Below are 19,131 nucleotides of genomic sequence, written 5' to 3' on the forward strand. Positions count from 1 at the left end.
TGTGTGCGCGCGTGTGTGTGTGTGTGTGCGAGCGCATGTGTTTTGTACGTGGGAGTGTGTGTGTACGTTTGGCTACGTGTGACCTATGCGTAAACTCGTTTTTTGGGTTTTTTTGGCTCCGCCTGCCTTCATCGTGCGCGTACGGTCCCTCTGAACAAAAACAACCTGTGAATTAAAGCAGACATATTATAATTTGGGAGGGGGCAACATTATGAAATGACTCACATTTACTGACATTTCCACAAAAGGGTAATGACTCTGCAGAGTTGGAACCCGTTTGACTTTCCTCTTTCTCCTCCCTCCTCGCGTCGCCATCCTCCTCTCTCTCTCTCTGTCTCTCTGTCTCTCTCTCTCTCTCTCTCGCCCCGGCACCAGGAAGCTGAGCACAGTGGACTTCCAGCTTCTGTTTTCTCACGCTTCCGGGTGGAAGTGAGCATGCGACAAGTGCTTTTGTGTGACTTTGCGTGTGGATGTGCGTCCACACACTCGGGGGGCCGCTGGGAAAATGGACCTGCTGACCCCCCCCCCCACACACACACACACACACACACACACACACACACACGCACACACAGACACGCATTACTCGAGGGACCCGACACTGACAACAAACCTTGACTCGCGCACATCTGGCTGGAGACAGGGCGCTCCGCCCCGAAAAACACCCAGGTTTCATTTTTCACAAGGTTTTTTATTTTTAACTTTTATTCCATACGGGCGGTTTCACCCTCGCCGCTTCACCCGTGTCCTCTCTTTCTTTATTTTTAAAACGATTCCTGCGTTTAACAAAGTGTGATCCTGCACTTTAGACGCGAAGGTCAACGCGTATCATGCGGAAAAGCCGAAAAAGGGGAAAGTTGCTTGGAAATAATTTAGAATTATGCCTCATATGAAAGATGCGGCTTTAAGTTGACTCTGCGACAGGTGGAGATCAATTCTCCTTCAATTACCAGTGACGGAGTCGGGGAACCTGAAGTACTTTTTTTAGCACTGCTCTTCATGGTTGCATTCACCCCGGAGACCATTGAGCGAAGGCCCCTTATTCGGCCGATTGTTAATGCAGTCCCTTTCCCGGTGTGGAAGATACTATAAAAAACTGGGCGTGGTGATATGTACTTAGCCTTGACCATAACCAGGAGAACGGATGATATTTGACTCCCGCGTGAACTGCAACCACACAAAATGATAAACGCCGCTCCGGTTGAGCGGTTCGCTGCCGGCCGGGAATCCAAACCGTTTTCACACTCGGTGAAGATGCAAATCACCACGCAAGAAACCAAGCCATCGTCACAAAAAAAGAAGGGTATTTTTTTTTATTACAAAACAGAACGTCGGCAGGCAGGCACAACAAGAACGACGGGCAAAAAACAATATTTACATATGGAGCTCCGCTATGAGGGAGAGGAAGAGTCACGGGCCTCCCAAAACGCTTTGTGTTAATATCATTACACACAAAAACAAGGGAAGCCGCAGGCGGGCGCCCACGCCGTTAGCTGGAGTGTAAACTGGAGGACTCGGACTCGGTGGTGGTGGAGGCTCCGGTGCGTCTCTTTGGCAGGATCTTCAGGCTGGAGGCGCGGCTTAGCGTGAGGGCCCGGCGGGCGGAGCTCTTGAACCCCGCCCCCAGGAAGGCGTAGAGCAGAGGGTTCAGGCAGCAGTGGGCGAACGCCATGGGCTCGGCCAGGGTCAGCCACACCCCCAGCCCCTTCTCCAGGCCGCAGCCTTTGGGCAGGACCTCCAGGCGCAGCAGGGCGTCCAGGGAGATGCTCGTCCCATAGGGGAGCCAGCACACGAAGAAGCAGAGCACCAGGGCCACGGTCGTCCGCACGGCGCGCCTCTTCTGCCTCTGGCCCCCCAGCGGGCCCCGGGTCAGCCTGGTGACGATCACACAGTAGCACACCAGCAGGACCAGGCCCGGGATGACCAAAGCCACCAGGACCAGCTGGAGGTGGAACACGGCCACCCAGATGTGTGCGTTCTCCACCGGGTAAAACCGCTGGCACAGCGTGACGCCCTCGCCGCCCTCCCGGGTCCGGGCGAATATCAGATCTGGCACCGCCAGCAGCGCAGCTGGCAACCAGGCTCCTGAAGGCAGGGGGAGAGAGAGCGAGAGGGAGAGAGGGAATGAGATAAGGGATTACACAAATAAGTATAAGGATGAAGGAGATAAACAGGGCAGATAATGAAGGGAAGAAAAACACGGGTAAAAAACCGCACAGCACCTGCACCTGCATTCCGAGTTAGGAAGTAGCGTAACAGAGAATGTCCATTAAGAAGGAGAAGAAGATCTCTCCTGGGGGAAAAGAGGGAGGGAGAGAGGGGGGCGTTGACAACTCACCCACATAGACCAAGCGCCGCGCCAGCAGTTGCCTCAGGCTGCTGGTGTTGGTGTCGGTGGCCCGGACGACCGCCAGGTAGCGGTCGAGGCTGATGAAGGCCAGGATGAGGACGCTGCCGTACAGGTTGACCGTGTAGATCACGTGCACGCCGACGCAGGCGGCCGCGCCCAGGCGCCAGTCGGCGAGCGCCGCGTCCACGGCCCAGAACGGCAGCGCCAGCACGAAGAGGAGGTCGGCGGCCGACAGGTGCAGCCGGTAGCGGTCTGTGAGGCTGCATTTCGACCTGCGGACGGAGCACGGAAAGGTCACGCATGTCCCATTTGGTCGGGTGAGGAAAAGCTGCAGCCAAACACACCCGCACGAGTTTGATATTGGGTCCCCCTCCTCCCCCTCTTACCTGCGCTGGCAGCCGAGCACCATGACCACCAGGCCGTTTCCAGTGATGCCCAGGATGAAGATGAGGGTGTACACCACCGGCAAGAAGATCCGCTGGAGGTCAGGGGTCACAACCTGGTCCACATCGCAGGGCTCCTCCAGCTCCACTCCCAGGTCCCCGGAGCCCGAGCCGGAGCCCGTGTCGTTGTACTCGTTATCCAAGAGAATGTGCTACACACACACACACGCACACACACACACACACACACACATGGTTGTCCAGGAAAGATGGATAGAATTCAGGTTAGAGCAACCACAGATCATTGAATGAAGTCATGTGGGGTATGATATCTGTCCTCACTACAAAAAAACATTTTATTTTACTACACCCACATTATATAAAAGTGACGGATATCAAAACGTGCACATTTTGGAGAAGATTTCTGCCTGTAATTTTGTTCACACGGTCCATTTCGCGAAGGCTTCCTCAAATGGTTGCAACAATACAATACGTGCGCTTCTAATGACTAACAATGCTTTGATTCGGTTAAAACGGTCCTCAGTGCGTTCCCATCGCTACACTACACCACACTACACTACGCTACACTATACTACACTACACTATACTAGACTATACAACACTACACTGCACTACGCTACACTACACTACACCACACCACACTACACTATACTACACTATACTACACTACTGCTAATCATGCTTCAGTGTGTAACAATAACAAAAGAGAGATGTGAAGTGGTTCAAGGCCACACTGTTCCCCTGGGGCCGAAAAACTATCCCAGTGCCAAATTGTTGTTGAAGCGAAAAAGTATAAACGGCAGCGTAATGCACACAGAAGAAATGTCTTATACTCTACAGGTCTTTGTTGTTGTTTTTATTGTTTTTTTTTTTAATAAGCAAAGCAAGTGCATGCAGAAGTGAAAAACACAACTGCAAAATCAGTAGATCATCAAATTATGGAGACCCCTTTCCAGACTCTCGAAGAACTCCCCTCCAAAAAAAAAAAAAATCATTCAGGAGAAAGATAGACACTAGAAAATGTTTATTTAACCAACAAGACAAAAGAATCACACCATGCAATGCTAAGTCAAACACACGAGGAAAGGCGGGAGGTGGAAGGATGAAGGTGAGGGTTTCGGTTTGAAGTTTATTTTCAATCAGGGTGATCTAACACATGCATTTAAAAACTGAACCAGAAAATATTACACCTACACATCTATCAGAGAACATATTGTAGATTAAAAACAACTGAATGTTCTAGAATTAAATATTAGAATAATTATAGAATAAAACAATGGAATAATGTTTGGAAACATGTAATCGCTTTGAAAAAAAACCCCTAATATTAGTATTATAATTAGTTTTCAATACATAAAGGAAGAGTGCTGTTTAAAAAACAGCTACATAGAACATTTTAAAGAGATTAGAAAACTGAAAATGTGAATGTTCATAAAATGAAGGGAAAAAAGTTGTTTAAATTATCTTTTTAAACAAAAAAAATATTAACAATGAGTTATTCTCATTAGTTTCAAGAAATAACATAAAAAAGTTACAAAATACAAAATAAATTAATAATAATGTTAAATAATGAAGTTGAACCCCAATTAAATCAATTCAACCAACTATTATGTATATATATAATTAATTTTTTTTGTATTGCACAGAAATAAACATTTGCTCTTTTTCTTTGCCCTATGAAGCACATTGATAGACGTTTAAGGCCAGACGGGGGGACTCACCTCATAGTAAGACATGGTGAAGGGAGGCTGCTCGTCTCTCGTCTCTCTCTCTCTCTCTCTGCTCGGAGTGTGGAGTGAAGCTGAGATCTCAATCTGCTGGATTATATAGCTGAGCTCCTCCTCACACACATCTGGGTTCCTGCTGCTGAAACATTTTTCCTGTTTTCGAGGTGTCAGGTGTCGATAATGCTTCTATCACAGGATGCTGCGTGTGTGTGTGTGTGTGTGTGCGTGTGTGTGTGTGTGCCCTGTATTGTTTAGACCCTGTAACTCTAGGTTGGTGATAATGGGAAGAGAATCAAGGCAGGTGAGAATCAAACAATGACTGGAGACTTATAATGGGCCGTGTATTTTTTACTTATTTATTACTACGCTGCCAAGGCTACAGCATGATTTTCTCCATATCAGGGGACGCAACAGAGGATGATACTTTGGGAGGGAATGCAATTTGGCCTCTCTTCTGGTGAAGATGCCCCCAGGGCAGTGATGCATGGCACCCCACCCTTGCCACTTCACAGTGGATGGTCCAGTGGTTTATTCCCAATGTGTTGATCACTATCTGACACACCTTTAGGGATGCTGGAACCCTCCCAACACACTGAGGGAAAATTAACAATGAAACAATAAAAAAAATAATAAATTTGGGGGGTGGAGGTTTCTCAATTTAAAATCGCCAAAATAAAATGCAATTTTTAAATGGAGATAACCAAAAACATAGGTTGAACAAACTTATCAATCTATTGATCCCCCCCAGTGGATCAGTCCTGTGAGTGATGCTTGGCAGCTTTTATTTTTGGTGTGCCCCCACCCTCCCTCCTTCCCCTTCACACTAATCCCATTGGCAAACACCCCCACCCCATCCTCCTTCAGTTAAGTTGCCACTCTAACTTCTTATCTCATTCTCGCCCCCACCACCCTTCCTCCTGTTCCGTCTAGTGCTACTGCTAAACAATAGCTTTTGATATATCAAGTGACACTAACTAGGCAGACACCACAGCAGAATAGTGAATATGAGGTGATGGAGGGTTGAGTTTGGATTCTACAAAAGCTTTCTTATGACTGGATTGCTCTACAACGTGGCGCCACCGTATGGTGTAAAGTGGAGTTGGTGGAACCAGTAATTGCAAAAAAGTTATTTCTTTTAGGCCCACCTGACATCTGGCATGTGCAAAAAATAAAAGTTTAGATGTTGATCTCAGAAATTAGAGAATAAAATAAGAATTCTGAGTTTAAAGACAGAAATAAATCGGAAAATAGACTAGAATAATCAGAACAACCCCACCCACCGGCCTTTATCGTCTTCCATAATATAACTTATCTGGGCGACTATTCATTACATTCAAAGTTTATTATTAAACATGAAACAATACATATGTCATATTCATAGTAGTGTCAGGGACAACTCTTATTAATATAACTCTGCATAAACACAGTTTCTGGTGATATTTCAGCCTCGTATCACTTAATTTTCTGCTTAACAAAAAAAAAAAAAAATTGTGCTTTCAACAGAACACGAACAATTCAGAAGGTCAGACATGGTCAGACATATTCAACATGGGAACGGATCCCAAATAACACAAAGGGAAGGTACAACATGAAAGTCAACAGGTGAAAACAACCTTAAAAACATTATTATTCCCTAACAATCATACTGCTGTTGCCACGCAGTTGAACAAGCAAATCCTTGAATCCACTTCCCCTCACTGGCGGTTCCTGCTTGGACGCGGCTGGGTTTCCTGCTTGGGCATCGTTTCCAATGGTGATAGAAGAGGGAGATACGTCAGAAGGCAAACGGCACGGGCTCTGCTCAGTGCTCTCGTCACTACAACTCTCCAAATCGAGCTTGCTGCTCAAATGGCCTTTCGGGTGGAGGCTGGAGTGGCTACCGAAACAGTGCTGCTGGTGCCGCTTTGCCAGGGGGGCGTCGCGGGTGTGGCTCCTGGGTCTCTTCTTCCTGACCACAGGCTTCTTCTTAACCGGTTTCACCAAAACCTTGGTGCACAGCCTGAAGGTCCTGGAACGAGAACGCAGCGGTTGACGTGCGAGTTCATTTTAGGTCAGACCGATCGTGATGAGGCAGTACTTTGAGAATTTGGACGACAGACACAGACACTATTTACCTTTGCATAAAGATGTGCGGCCTGGAGCAGGATGACTCCAAAAAAACCCCGCTTTTCCGCTGGAGGTCGAGTCGTTTCTTTATTGATCGGAAATCAAAAGCTGGAAGCTTCCTGGAAATAAAGGCGTTAAAATGGTCAGGAATCGTCTGACAAGACGTGGTTATAATTAGCTTGCACAGTGAAACCAAACGTCTTTATTGCTGGTGTTTGGGCTGCACCATGTATTCTTTTTTTTTTTTATAACCCCCAACCCAGACAGTCTGCTTCCCCAATGGACAGCAGATAAATGGCACTTTGGGCTTGAGACACTTTCGCCTTGATTTCCTATGTTATATTGTCATCACAATGCCTTTTTGCCGTATCGTGCTTCCCTACTGATGTACCGAGAAGCACGTGCGTCTTTGGTGTTGACGGTGTATGGTAACTGTACCGTTCTAGTTCGCTCTGTCTTCTTGACCGCCACTTCTTTTTCAAAACCCACTGGTCACACGTCAAGGAGGTGGGATCTGCGAGGCGATCAGAACGGGGATTTTAAGACACGCAGCCAGGACTGTTAGCTGAACAGGCCACACCACAGCACCCACCGTTGTCTTGGAGTTTGTCAATGAGTGAGCTCTTCATTCTCTTTGCCTTTTGGAAGAGACTCCTACAGCCAGAACACAGTTCCGGGTACGGGGTCCGCCCCGCGCTGGAGGCCATTTGTGGGGAGGAGGGACCGGATACTAAACCGTCCCATGAGTTGGGGGAGTCCCGCCCGTGGTCTCCAGCTATCTGGTCGGTCACAAAATTGTCAACAGTCCGCTCTTCTTCGTCATCTCGACTGAGCTCGGGCTCCACATCAGACTTGCCATTGATGAGGTCGGGGCCCCGGGACGTGGTCCGCCTCGCGCTGGAGTCCATTTGTGGGGAGGAGGGACCGGAGGCTAAACCGTCCAACGAGTTGGGGGTACACCGCCCGCGGTCTATAACATCGTCGACGACCGGCGTCTGCTCCTCATCTCGGCTGAGCTCCGGCTCCGCATCCGACTCGCTGTGAATGAGGTCAAAAAGGTATTTTCCCACGTCCGGGACGGCGGCGCTATCTGCCGCGGATCTCCCCCGCGCCGTCCGCCCTTGACCCTGCGGCGGGCGCTGAGCAGCGTCCTCCCATCTGCAAGGCCGCCCAAGGCCGTTCCTCAAGTTGTTCTTCAATTTGGATGATCGTGAGGAAGACATGCGGTGTTTCCAACTCATACGATACTCAACGGTCACCTGAGAGAGAGAGAGGGAGCGAGCATGTTCTACAAAGTGAGTATGACGACTTCAAATAAGCAGCAATGAAGCCACGTTATATTGCCACCGATTAAGTTCATAATACGACAGTCGTGTTAGAAGTCTTCCAACATCCTACACTTGAGCTGAATGTGGTGGTGTGGTTAGTGATGCCAACCTTGAAGCAGACCTTTGACTCAAGTCCCTGGTCAGTTGCAGACCTGTAAAGTATAATGCATCTACAAGTGACCAACTTACCCGAAACGAATTCATTATGTTAAAATGTAAACTGTTGTTCTCATACTTTGTGGCACCAACAATTCTATGAAACTTGAAATAAAGTTACGATCTCACTGACACATCATCTTTAGAAACGGCAGTTGAACTATGAACATTAAAGAGGATAACCTCCCAGTTCAGCATTATTATGGTGTCACGATTCCGATTTGGAAATCGATCTAAATAAGTGCTTGATTTCGAACTTCGAAATCACAACCAGATTTGCGATTCTCCTCGTATTTTTGTGGGTAATGTTGTACGACATGGTCGCCATAGTGGGGTGGTGTCAAGATCCACCGGTAATCAAATGCAGCATGTGCTGGGCAGTGTCCACTGCAGCTCTCCCGGCTCAATCATGACTGAAAGTCAAATGGAACGTTGGATTTGGGTTGCATCCCTTTTCTTTTCTCCCTCATTTACTGTCAAACACTACTCACAAAAAGTTAGGGATATTCGGCTTTTGGGTGAAATTTCAGGATGAACCTAAAATGCACTATAACCTTTACAGGTGAACTTAATTTGACCTTCTCTAAACTTTTGAATGCACATGTCCAACTGTTCAATGTTTCAGTACTTTTTGCACAACTTCTTTTTTCTAACAAGGAGTTGAACGGCAAAATTCACAACAGGTTTTGGATCCATGAATCGACCAGTAAATGTCCTGGTTCAATTAGAATTGGTATTTAAACAGTCCTCTTCATCATGCTGTTCACATTTTGACATCATGAGACCAAGACGACACCTAACAATTAATCAACAGCACCTCGCCATTGCGAGGCTTCAAACAGGATGTTCTCAGAGGGATGTGACCACTGAGCTTAGAGTGTCACAGAGTGCCATTAGCAGCTTACAACAGAGGTACAGAGACTGGAAGAGTCACAGAAAGGCACAGAAGTGGACGTCCTTTGGCCACATCCCACACTGATGAGCGCTTCATTGTGAACAGTGCCCTGCGGAACCGGATGATGAATGCCACTCAACTCAAGGCACATTTAAGGGAGGTGAGAGGCACCCAAGTGTCACGGCAGACCATTCAAAACCGTTTACATCAGTGTGGTCTGCGTGCTAGACAACCTGCAAGGGTACCTGACCACACCACCAGGCACAGGCATCATCGTCTTGCACGGGCCAGGGAGCATTTACGCTGGACGAGGGACCAGTGGCCTCAGTGCAGTTCTCTGATGAAAGTCGATTCACGTTGAGCAGAAATGATGTAGGACGATGGACGATGGACGATGTTGGAGACGTCAAGGAGAGCGCTATGCATCAGTCACTGTTCTCACCAGACGAGCCTTTGGTGGTGGTGGTGTTACAGTGTGGGCAGGTGTGTCTAGTCAATACAGAACTGCCCTACACTTTGAATGGTACAGTGACAAGCCCATACTACCTGAATAACATTATTAATCCAGTCATTGTGCCCCTGCATGAACAACACAGGCCTAATTTCATCTTCATGGACGACAATGCTCCAGCTCATCGAGGTCGCATCATTAGGGAACGGCTGCTGGAAACTGGGGCACCTCAAATGGAGTGACCTGCACTTTCTCCAGACCTGAATCCCATAGAAAACCTATGGGATCAGCTGAGTCGCCGTGTAGAGGCTCGTCACTCTGTACCCCAGAACCTCAATGACCTGAGGGCCGCCCTTCAAGAAGAGTGGGGGGCCACGCCTCAGCAGGCAATAAGTCGACTTGTGAACAGCATGAGACGTGGTGGTCAAGCTGTAATTGATGCTCAAGGGCACATGACAGGTTACTGAGACATTGACATTTTTTGTTGTGGTAAACCCACCACTGTTGTTGGCTTTTGTTTCAATAAATTGTTTGAGATGAGGAAAACACCATTGCATGCTTCTACTTAAATGCCCTACTTTCATGATATAATATCACTGCAGCGTGAGGTTTTTACATTTTCCATAAATTTCACCAGAAAGCCAAATATCCCTAACTTTTTGTGAGTAGTGTATATATACACACATATGTATTGCTGCTGACCGCCTGACATCCCTCGGGGGCCCGTTCCCCATCTTGGAAGTCTGTGTGACACGAAGCCTTTCACATTACAACGTTTCCAAGTGGATGCTGGATAAATACAGCATAGTTAGTTACAGTTTTTACTAGTTTTCTTGCGACCTCATTTGCATACAAGTCGCGACCCCAAGGTTGGGCACCACTGCTCCTCTGCTAAAAGCTCAACCCCGAATGGTTAAATGCATGTTTTCTTGATTTAATGTTGAGAAACCTTTAAAAAAATAAGGGTTAAATGGCACCCTAACCGTGGAAGCACCCACATGCACCTTCACCTATTTAGCAGGTCTATATTACAATGATGATGATGATTATTATTATTAGTACTATTGTTGTTACTATTATGGCCAATAAAGGAGATTAGCATCTTACTACCGAGTCACCGAGTCAACTAACGGGCGCTACCTAGCTAAACTCGGTGGCGGCGCTCATACTTACTGAGTCTCCAGTGTTTCACAGTTTACCCGCTTAGAAAGCTTGGTCACCATATTCAGTGGATGCCGAGGCCGGAGGGGACTCGGGGAGGGTGCGCGGAGCTTGTGAAAAACCGCGGCCGAAATGAAAACAATCCCACGGGACAGGACGACGGACCCGGGGGCGAGGCTGGAGTTTTTCGGTCAAACCGCCTTCCCTTCTTCTTCGCCAACCCAAATCGTGGTGTCGGCGCCCTCCTCCGGGCGGTTGGCGAATAACGACGACAACAACAACTACTACCACCACCACCACTACTACCACCACTACTACTACTACTACTACTACTACTACTACTACTACTACTACTACTACTACTACTACTACTACTACTATTTCTCCAGTTTGACGGCAGGTGGCAACCAGCGTTAAGGTGGATTAACGCCACCTGCTGTGTTGGAGTGTGGACCTGCGTTATCTACCCCCCCCCCCCCTTTACCTCACTGAAAACTCATATTATTTTTTCTCAGCCCGGTTTCTTTCAAATAGCGGAATAGACTCCGTACCCCGACGTTAAATACACTTCCTAGAACCACCTCTTCCACTGCAAGCTTACGCGGCCGAAGTGGGGCTCCTAATTTTCGAGTTTTTTCGGTCCACCTTAAATGGCCGCAATAGCGTTACTTGGCCTCTAGGGGGCTCTGTTGAGCGTTAATCTCTGTCCTGTCCCGAGGCCCGCGACACACACACACACACACACACACACGCACGCACGCACGCACGCACGCACACACGCACGCACGCACGCACACACACTCGGTCCTTTTTTTTTTTTTTCCCGTTTTCAGTTTGTCATGATCATGAAGTGAAAACGGGTAATTTTCCGTTGTTTTTGCACTTAACATTTTTTTTGAACAAAAGTGGGTTTGGCGGCTGCCGAGTTTTAAACCCGATGTCATAAATGAAAAGCTGCGACCAATCAGAAATGTTCAGCACTGCAAGCCCCGCCCACAAAGCTACTGCACTTTTGAAAAGTACAACCCCCCCCCCCCCCCCCCCATCCCTCCCATCACCCCCATTGCTCATACCTTTGGTTCCTGGGCGTTACCATTCCTTTCAAGGCCACAGGTCAGTTCAGAAAAAAAGAACTAATCCTTCCAACATTAGTTCCCAGGACATTGTTCCTGGAACTTAACTTAGACCCAGGTCCCTCCAAAGGATCCTAGTTTCCCCGGGGGGAGTTCCCGAGGTGGAAACTGGGCATTGGTGGACTTTTCCTCTTTCTTATCTTTGCCGCTGTGATTGCTTATCACCTCTCCCGGCTCGACACACTGCTATCACCGCCGTTTCTGCAGAAGTAGGCCTATGAGCGACGGAACGGCAGGGTGCAGGCTGCAAACGAACACAGAAGAGCCAGGCAGCAAACTTCATTTTTGGAGAGAAGATAAAAGCCTGAAGCGATACACCAGTGAGAGAGGGAGGGCGGTGGATCCCAAAGGATGTGGAAAATAGCACCTTTTACCTGTGTGTTGTTCAGCTTGGCCCTGCAGCTGAATGGGGCCTCCGAAGACGGACTGGCAGAGCAGGGCACCACTGGTGTAACAGGCAGAGGCTCCCCTGCTTTCTCTGGCCGTCTGCTGGTGGTGCCCATGGATGGAAGTCACTGGGCAAACATCAAGGCCATTGCCCAGGAAGTGGGCCGCCGTGGACACAGCGTCACGGTGCTGATCCCAGAGATCACCATGCGGATGGGTCCTGGAAAACACTACAGCACCCTGACCTACCCGGTGCCTTATGGACGGGACGTCATTGATAACATTCTGTCCATGCACAGCGAAATCATACGGACATCTTCCAAATCTTTCATGGGGAAGATAACCAGCCGGTTCGCCCAAGTCCAGAGGATCAAAGGTGTCCTCCATGCCAATGCAGAAAGCCTCCTGTTCAACGCCAGCCTCATCTCACACCTACAGCAACAGGTGGGTGGATGTTTGACAACATGCATAGATGAACCCTGTGTGCGCACACAGGGTTCATCTTCTTTTTAAAATCTTCCCTGCAAAGGCATTTGATGACATGTAATTCCAAGTATGTAACAGACCTCAAGCAAACAACAGTACTCAGACCTTACGCTTAAGCAAAAGTAGAAAATCCAATTATTGAATGACAATGTATTATGACGGATAGAAATGTCAGCTAAAATGTTGCCGAACAGGAAACAGTGTGAACATTGGTCAAAGTATCAAGATTGATGCTTAATTTACTCACTCACTGATTCGCTCAACTTCACTGGGTGATTGATTGATTGAGTGTGTGTGTGTGTGTGTGTGTGTGTGTGTGTGTGTGTGTGTGTGTGTGTGTGTGTGTGTGTGTGTGTGTGTCTGTGTGTGTCTGTGTGTGTGTGTGTGTGTGTGTGTCAGTGCACTAAAACGTGTTGATTGAACTGTGCGGACCCATTCTTCCCCCTTTGCCCTCTCCCGCTCATCCCGCAGGGCTTCGATGCCGTCTTGACAGACCCTTTTGTGCCCACGGGCTCACTCATAGCTTGGAAGTTTGGTGAGTGTTTACATTTACTGGGAATGTTCCTATCAATCTATCAATGAGTATATTGTTTTGATCTATTTGACTTCACTCCGGGAGCTCTGTATCGCCGTCCAGGCGGCAGCAGCTTGAACTCCAGTCAAAGAGGTTGGCCAGCAAGATGGTGGAGGAGATGGCAGGAACAACAGTAGCCCGTTTCCACACCTTGGAAACTCTTTCGATCTCAGGAGACCTCATAAAGATGAAGTGGAAAATACCCCAAAAGTTGGTCGGAACAGGACGTAAGGATTCTCCCACAAATTTGATCAGGACCTGGACTTTTCACCAGTATTGCATCCTGCACAGTAGGGTTAATCATGGGATTGTGGTATTCTGACGGACCTCCCGTATCGCTTTACCAAAATCATTAAGCTCATAAACTGGACATCAGGATTAAAATCATTCAATCTGATCGGCCGCCTCCTTGAGTGGTCATGCGACCAGGTCATGACCCTCATACCCTCCCAAGCAGACCTAAGATTACCGCCGCTCATCTGGGCTTCGATTCTATCCTTATACGTGTTTCTGGTTTTACACGCCTGTTTCTATTCTTCTGTGTTGTCTCAACGCCTCTTTCCTCCGTAACCTCCAGGTCTTCCCACCATCAACCTGCTGAGAGGGATTCCCTGTTCCTTAGATATGCGGGCTGAGGCCTGCCCCTCGCCGCCGTCCTACGTCCCTCGCATCTTCACGGGATTCACCGACCAAATGAACTTTCCGCAGAGAGTTATCAACACGTTGGTGAGTGCATTCAGTGTCCATTTTGCAGCCGCAGAGTTTTGGTTGTTCTCCCTTCACCTGTATGTGGCCTGAGCTTAGTGAGTTTAGTGGTGAAACTCTGAATGCAGAGAATTTTTGATGGGTGCATTTTCGTGGTTATACATTGGGTTATCTTCATATTTACATCGGAAAAGATGCTATTGTGAATGATGTGGGAGAGGTGTGAGAAGGAATAAATCATTCCAAAATGTTCTGGGTTTTCCGCATCACTTTAGTCAAGTCTGAACACAGGTCAGTCAGTGCCATCGCCTCAGAATATGATACCAGCTGATTGCAGAATGTCAACTTAACATTACTGGAACCAAAAAACACTAAACACAGCTGTGTCAACAAGATGATAGGTAGCAATTAAATAAGAATATACTGAATGTATGTTTGCTCAATTCGATTTAACGCAATTTATGATTACCCAACACAATTTCACTATTACATGTCTTCCCCCCACCTCACAAAATAAGTCTTTTTTTTGTCATACTTGTATTTGTTAATCCAACATCTGAAATGAGCAGCAGTTCCTTCAACGTGCACGTAACGCACTGGGGGACGCACACAACGACCAGACTCGGTCCTCACTCCTGTAAAAGGCTTTACTACAGGAGAGGGTTTACTGGAATATCCTGCGGCAGCATTGTCTCCCACCTGTGCGGCGGAGGTAGCAGCCCTCTGAGGCAGATGGCAAACATTGTCTGAGCCCTAGCCGGAGTCACACAGCTCCTGTGTGTGTGGCTCGGTGCCAGTATACGTAAGGTCTGGAGCCCGAGAGCTCAGTCGGCAGTGGGGGGCCCGGGATGTTTGCTGGCGCGGTCAGTCCTGAAGGTGGGGGTGGAATTCTGTCAGCTGACCAGGCGGAGCGATGAGGTTTCAGGCGATTGCAGTGAATGACCTATATTCGAGCTCGAGGGTCCTACCGGTCCGACAGTTCGGTCTACTCCGATGTCACAGGTGCCTGGGTCTAACCGCCGTAACACTCTGAAAGAGCCGGTCCACTTAGGTGACAGTCTTTGTCTTGCAAGGGCAGGAAGGTCAACCCACACTAAATCACTTGGCTCATAGGCTGTGTTTTTCATCCGACGCTCATAGTAGTGCTTTTGTTTAGCACCTGCTGCCTCAATGTTATGTGCAATAGAGTAAAAGCAGCGCACAGTCTCTGTAACACCGAATTGGCATCTTCACTTGAGGTGCCTGGAGTGGCATTTGAAACTCCTTGGGAGTCTCCAAGGAGGAGATCAGCAGGCAGCCGGGCCGCTCTACCATGGGCCAGGAAGAAGGGAGTGTGCTAGGTGGAAGAGTGAACAGTTGTGTTGTATGTAAATTTAACCTGCCGCAGGTGGTCATTCCATTCACCTCTTCTGGTGTAAAGATATTTTGCAAACCGATCCTTGATGGTCCTGTTTGCCCGTTCCACCATGCCATCTGACAGGTCATGTTAAGGAGATGTTCTCATTTTATGTATTCCCAGACGGGAGCACAGTTCTTTGACAAGATCTGAGTCGAAACTGATGGCCTGGTACTACCACTAGGGGCCATTAGCCATCACCTAATGGCCGTTTCCCTGAGGAAATCTGTCATGATCTTTGTCAACACTAGTGGGGTACTGCTGGTCCCAATCCTTTGGTGGCCGTGTTTGGTCTTCGTCCCAATACTCTTGGGCTGAAACATATTTGGCATAAGTATTTGGGCTTCGGCAGTGAGAGTCATAGTAGGGTCTGTTGGGAGAGGGTTGTCTCCCTCTCTTTGACCCATAAGGCCTCAAGGCATGGTCTGAGAAGGGGATATCTCTGTAATCCTGATGGTGGCGAGTCCTCGGAGGAGAATAGCGTTCTGGAGAAGAGTGATTGGGAATGCAAATATCTGGATGGGGAATGTCCGTAGCCTGCAGCTCCATGCATTTATGGGTCTATTTGGGCTTCTGCTGTAAGGTGAGGGAGATCTTTGAAGACATACATGCGTGTGCCTGTCACGGCGATGCACGCTGCTTCGCTCATCCAGCTCCAGTTTCAGTGCATCCACATCGCTCAGAAGACTTTTAACAGTAGCAGTGGGGTTCTGGACTCTTTCTGGACTCTAACTGAGCTCAGTGTCATTTTCACATATAGAATATACTGACTGCATTGTGCCAATACATTGGCCTTACCTATCTTATCTAGCTGCTTGGCGGGCCCGTTCAGCGTGAGAAGGAATAAATCAGTCACGTGCTGGGTTTTTATACCCATAACTTTTGTCAAGCCTGAACACAGCTCAGCCAAGCCGTCACACCAGATTATACCAGTTGAGACTAGAATAATCAATTTATGGCGTGTGATATTAACCTGGGCGTTGTGACTTGATGTGTTTATATTTAGGAGTTCCCACCTTCTGTGGAATCTGCCTGAAGGCTTCCCTTCAGGCTTTACCCAACAGAATTTCACTCTGACACATGACATCTCTTTATAAAAAACATATATAGTGCGATTTTAATATTCATATTCTGCTGTTAACAAAAGAAAATGAACTAATGGAGTAGTCTGCATAGAGGTGTGTTGACCCATGGTGGCTCTCTCCTACAGGTCAGCCTAATGGAGCCATTGCTGTGCCGATTGCTGTATTGGCGCTTTGATAAAATAGCTTACCAGTTCTTGGGAGAGAATGTGGGTATAGCTGAAGTGCTTTCCAACTCCTCCATCTGGTTACTGAGGTGACATACAAAGCATACAAGATACTATATTGAATATAAAGAAATACTCGCACGCAAAAGCAGAATTTGCTCAGGAAGCGCCTCATTTTTACACAGAACGGACTTTGCTTTCGATTTCCCTCGTCCTCTCATGCCAAACGTGGTGCTCGTCGGTGGGATCAACTGCCACGTGAGGAACCCCCTGGACAAGGTGAGTGTGTGTGTGTGTGTGTTCCGGAGGCAGCGGGCAACCGGCTGAAATGCTGCACTTCACCTGTTTGTGCATGTTTGCATGTGCAGGATCTGGAGCCCTGGGTGTCAGGACCACACGGCTTCGTGGTTTTTACCCTGGGCTCCACTGTGTCAACGCTGCCGGAAGAAATTACAGAGGTCTTCCTAGAAGCCTTCAGGCAGATTCGGCAGAAGGTGAGAACTCCTAAACATACATGTCAAGTCACAGCGCCCGGGCTAATATCGCACGCCATACATTAATAAGCACTGAAAGATGAATAACGGTGGAATTCTGGTTCCAGGTGATATGGCGACACACAGGTCCAGTTCCTGACAAACTCCCTGAAAATGTGAAGATGATGAAATGGGTTCCACAGAATGATTTGCTAGGTGATGAAGATTCACTTCAACTCAGAACACTCTTTGTTGCACATTTTTTATATACTCTCGGTTAACGTTCGTCAACATTAAACTTTTTATGCTCACATGGATTATCTTTTGGCAGACCACTAAACATTGCCCTGCGTTTCCCTCAGCACACCCCGGAGTCCGTGCTTTCATCACACATAGTGGCTTAAATGGTCTCTATGAGGGTTTGTGTCACGGTGTCCCCATGGTGATGATGCCACTTCACGGGGATCAGCCGGACAATGCCAAGCGCATGGCCAGCAGAGGAGCGGGTGTGGTGCTGGACATCTTCAGCATCACAGTAGAAAAGCTCCTTCAGGGACTAAATGAAGTCCTCAACAACACCAGGTGAGAAGCTTATGGCCACGGTCACCATTCCTTTACTGAAACACTACACAACTGCATGCGTGTATAGTGTTATAAATGTTTGGGAAATGTTTTATCTAGTTAAACCTCTTGGACAAGCCAGCTTGGGGTTCATGCATTTGTGGAAGATCTCGCTCCAGAAAGTAAAATTGCACTCCGGGATTACGTAATTAATTAGCACCCATCCAGAGATCCAGCTAAAGGGTGAAATCAACTGGCTCAGTGCATGGGCGGAGCAAAAAAGGTGGCAGGACTTTTACCCCTCTGACCCTGGAATTATCCACCACTGGATTCATGCTTTTCATGTCAGCTTCTAAAAGGTTAACATAAAATAAACTTAAGTGTATATCCACCCTCATCTTGTCCCTGCAGGTATAAAGACAGTATGAGGAAGCTGTCGGCCCTCCATAAAGATCGCCCCATGCACCCCCTTGAGCTCTCTGTGTACTGGACAGAGTTTGTGATGCGACACAAAGGGGCAAGTCACCTGAGGCCTGCTGCCCATGATCTTTACTGGTTGCAGTACCACAGCCTGGACGTACTCATCCTCCTGGCCACCGTTTTGCTGGTTGTTGTCATTGTGGCAGTGAATTGTGTGAGGCTGTGCCTTCGGGGACTGCGCAGGAAGCGGAAGCAGGACTAACCCTTTACTGTTTCACAGAATGGTCTTGTGGTAAGTCAGGCCTAGGATTTTCTTGTCTTTTTTTTATTTTTATTTTTTTTATTGCTCTAAACTCTCACAACTTAACTTCATGACACTCAACATGCAGAGATGATTGATTGCATGCAGAGATGAGTTATTGATATGACATTGACTCTTTTGAGCAACTTTTGATTCTTTTTGTGATTCACTTTGTACATGATCCATTTTCAAATAAAAATATGGTAAAAAAAAAAAAAAAAAGACCTTATTCGTAACTTTCTTTGTCCTGTCTTTAAGTTGGTCTTTATTACTACAACTGGCAAAGGTACAAATGAAAAACATGCTTTTGCTCAGAGGAATAGGAATATTTCCTATCTATGAAAATAGTTGACTCTATGGAACAAGACAATCATACACCGGATACCAAATTATTATGCAAACGATATTTATCTCTGATTTTCCTAAATAGTTTATGCAAAAGACAGTACAATTTAAGTCATCAACCATTAGGGTATAATTTGAATTATTGGACAAACCTCCCAATGATAACAGTATTTTTTTCTAAAATACAAAACTCAAAATGCACTGTTCCAAATTATGCACAACAGTTTCAAAACATATTATAGGTTGTAAAGAACTGACTGGTCATTTGTTGAATGTGCAGCATTAGGAGGTCATATTTACTGAAATCAGCTATTTCAATCAAAAACATCTTAACAGGCCAAGTTACCTGTTAACATCGGACCCCTTCTTTGATATCACCGTCACATTTCTTGCATCCATTGAACTTGTGAGTTTTTGGAGAGTTTCTGTTTGAATTTTTTTGCAGGATGTCAGAATAGCCTCCCAGAGCTGTTGTTTTGGTGCAAACTGCCTCCCACCCTCATAGATCTTTTGCTTGAGGATG

The 19,131-nt window shown here is 47.2% G+C and overlaps 3 protein-coding genes across 3 annotated transcripts; 1 reads left to right on the forward strand and 2 right to left on the reverse strand.

Moving 5' to 3' along the window:
- Nucleotides 1-1,467: 1,467 nt before the first annotated feature.
- Nucleotides 1,468-4,534, reverse strand: LOC307238075 (C-X-C chemokine receptor type 4-like). The gene is made up of 4 exons (XM_080010923.1): nucleotides 4,476-4,534; nucleotides 2,737-2,945; nucleotides 2,339-2,622; nucleotides 1,468-2,085 (listed from the first exon to the last, which is right to left on the reverse strand). The coding sequence occupies exons 1-4, from the start codon at nucleotides 4,488-4,490 to the stop codon at nucleotides 1,490-1,492; spliced, it is 1,104 nt and encodes a 367-aa protein (XP_079867049.1). The 5' UTR covers nucleotides 4,491-4,534; the 3' UTR covers nucleotides 1,468-1,489.
- Nucleotides 4,535-5,804: 1,270 nt separating this feature from the next.
- On the reverse strand, nucleotides 5,805-10,731 carry LOC307238074 (uncharacterized protein). The gene is made up of 5 exons (XM_080010922.1): nucleotides 10,591-10,731; nucleotides 7,180-7,846; nucleotides 7,026-7,101; nucleotides 6,596-6,706; nucleotides 5,805-6,489 (listed from the first exon to the last, which is right to left on the reverse strand). Exons 2-5 carry the CDS (start codon nucleotides 7,826-7,828, stop codon nucleotides 6,108-6,110), a joined length of 1,218 nt encoding a protein of 405 aa, XP_079867048.1. The 5' UTR covers nucleotides 7,829-7,846; nucleotides 10,591-10,731; the 3' UTR covers nucleotides 5,805-6,107.
- Nucleotides 10,732-11,790: 1,059 nt separating this feature from the next.
- Nucleotides 11,791-18,305, forward strand: LOC307238070 (UDP-glucuronosyltransferase 1A1-like). The gene is made up of 9 exons (XM_080010919.1): nucleotides 11,791-12,542; nucleotides 13,056-13,119; nucleotides 13,736-13,884; nucleotides 16,470-16,597; nucleotides 16,694-16,787; nucleotides 16,877-17,002; nucleotides 17,110-17,197; nucleotides 17,344-17,563; nucleotides 17,954-18,305. The coding sequence occupies exons 1-9, from the start codon at nucleotides 12,063-12,065 to the stop codon at nucleotides 18,222-18,224; spliced, it is 1,620 nt and encodes a 539-aa protein (XP_079867045.1). The 5' UTR covers nucleotides 11,791-12,062; the 3' UTR covers nucleotides 18,225-18,305.
- Nucleotides 18,306-19,131: the final 826 nt, after the last annotated feature.

This window comes from Zeus faber (genome assembly GCF_960531495.2).
Source record: "Zeus faber genome assembly, chromosome: 12".
NCBI classification, from domain to species: domain Eukaryota; kingdom Metazoa; phylum Chordata; class Actinopteri; order Zeiformes; family Zeidae; genus Zeus; species Zeus faber.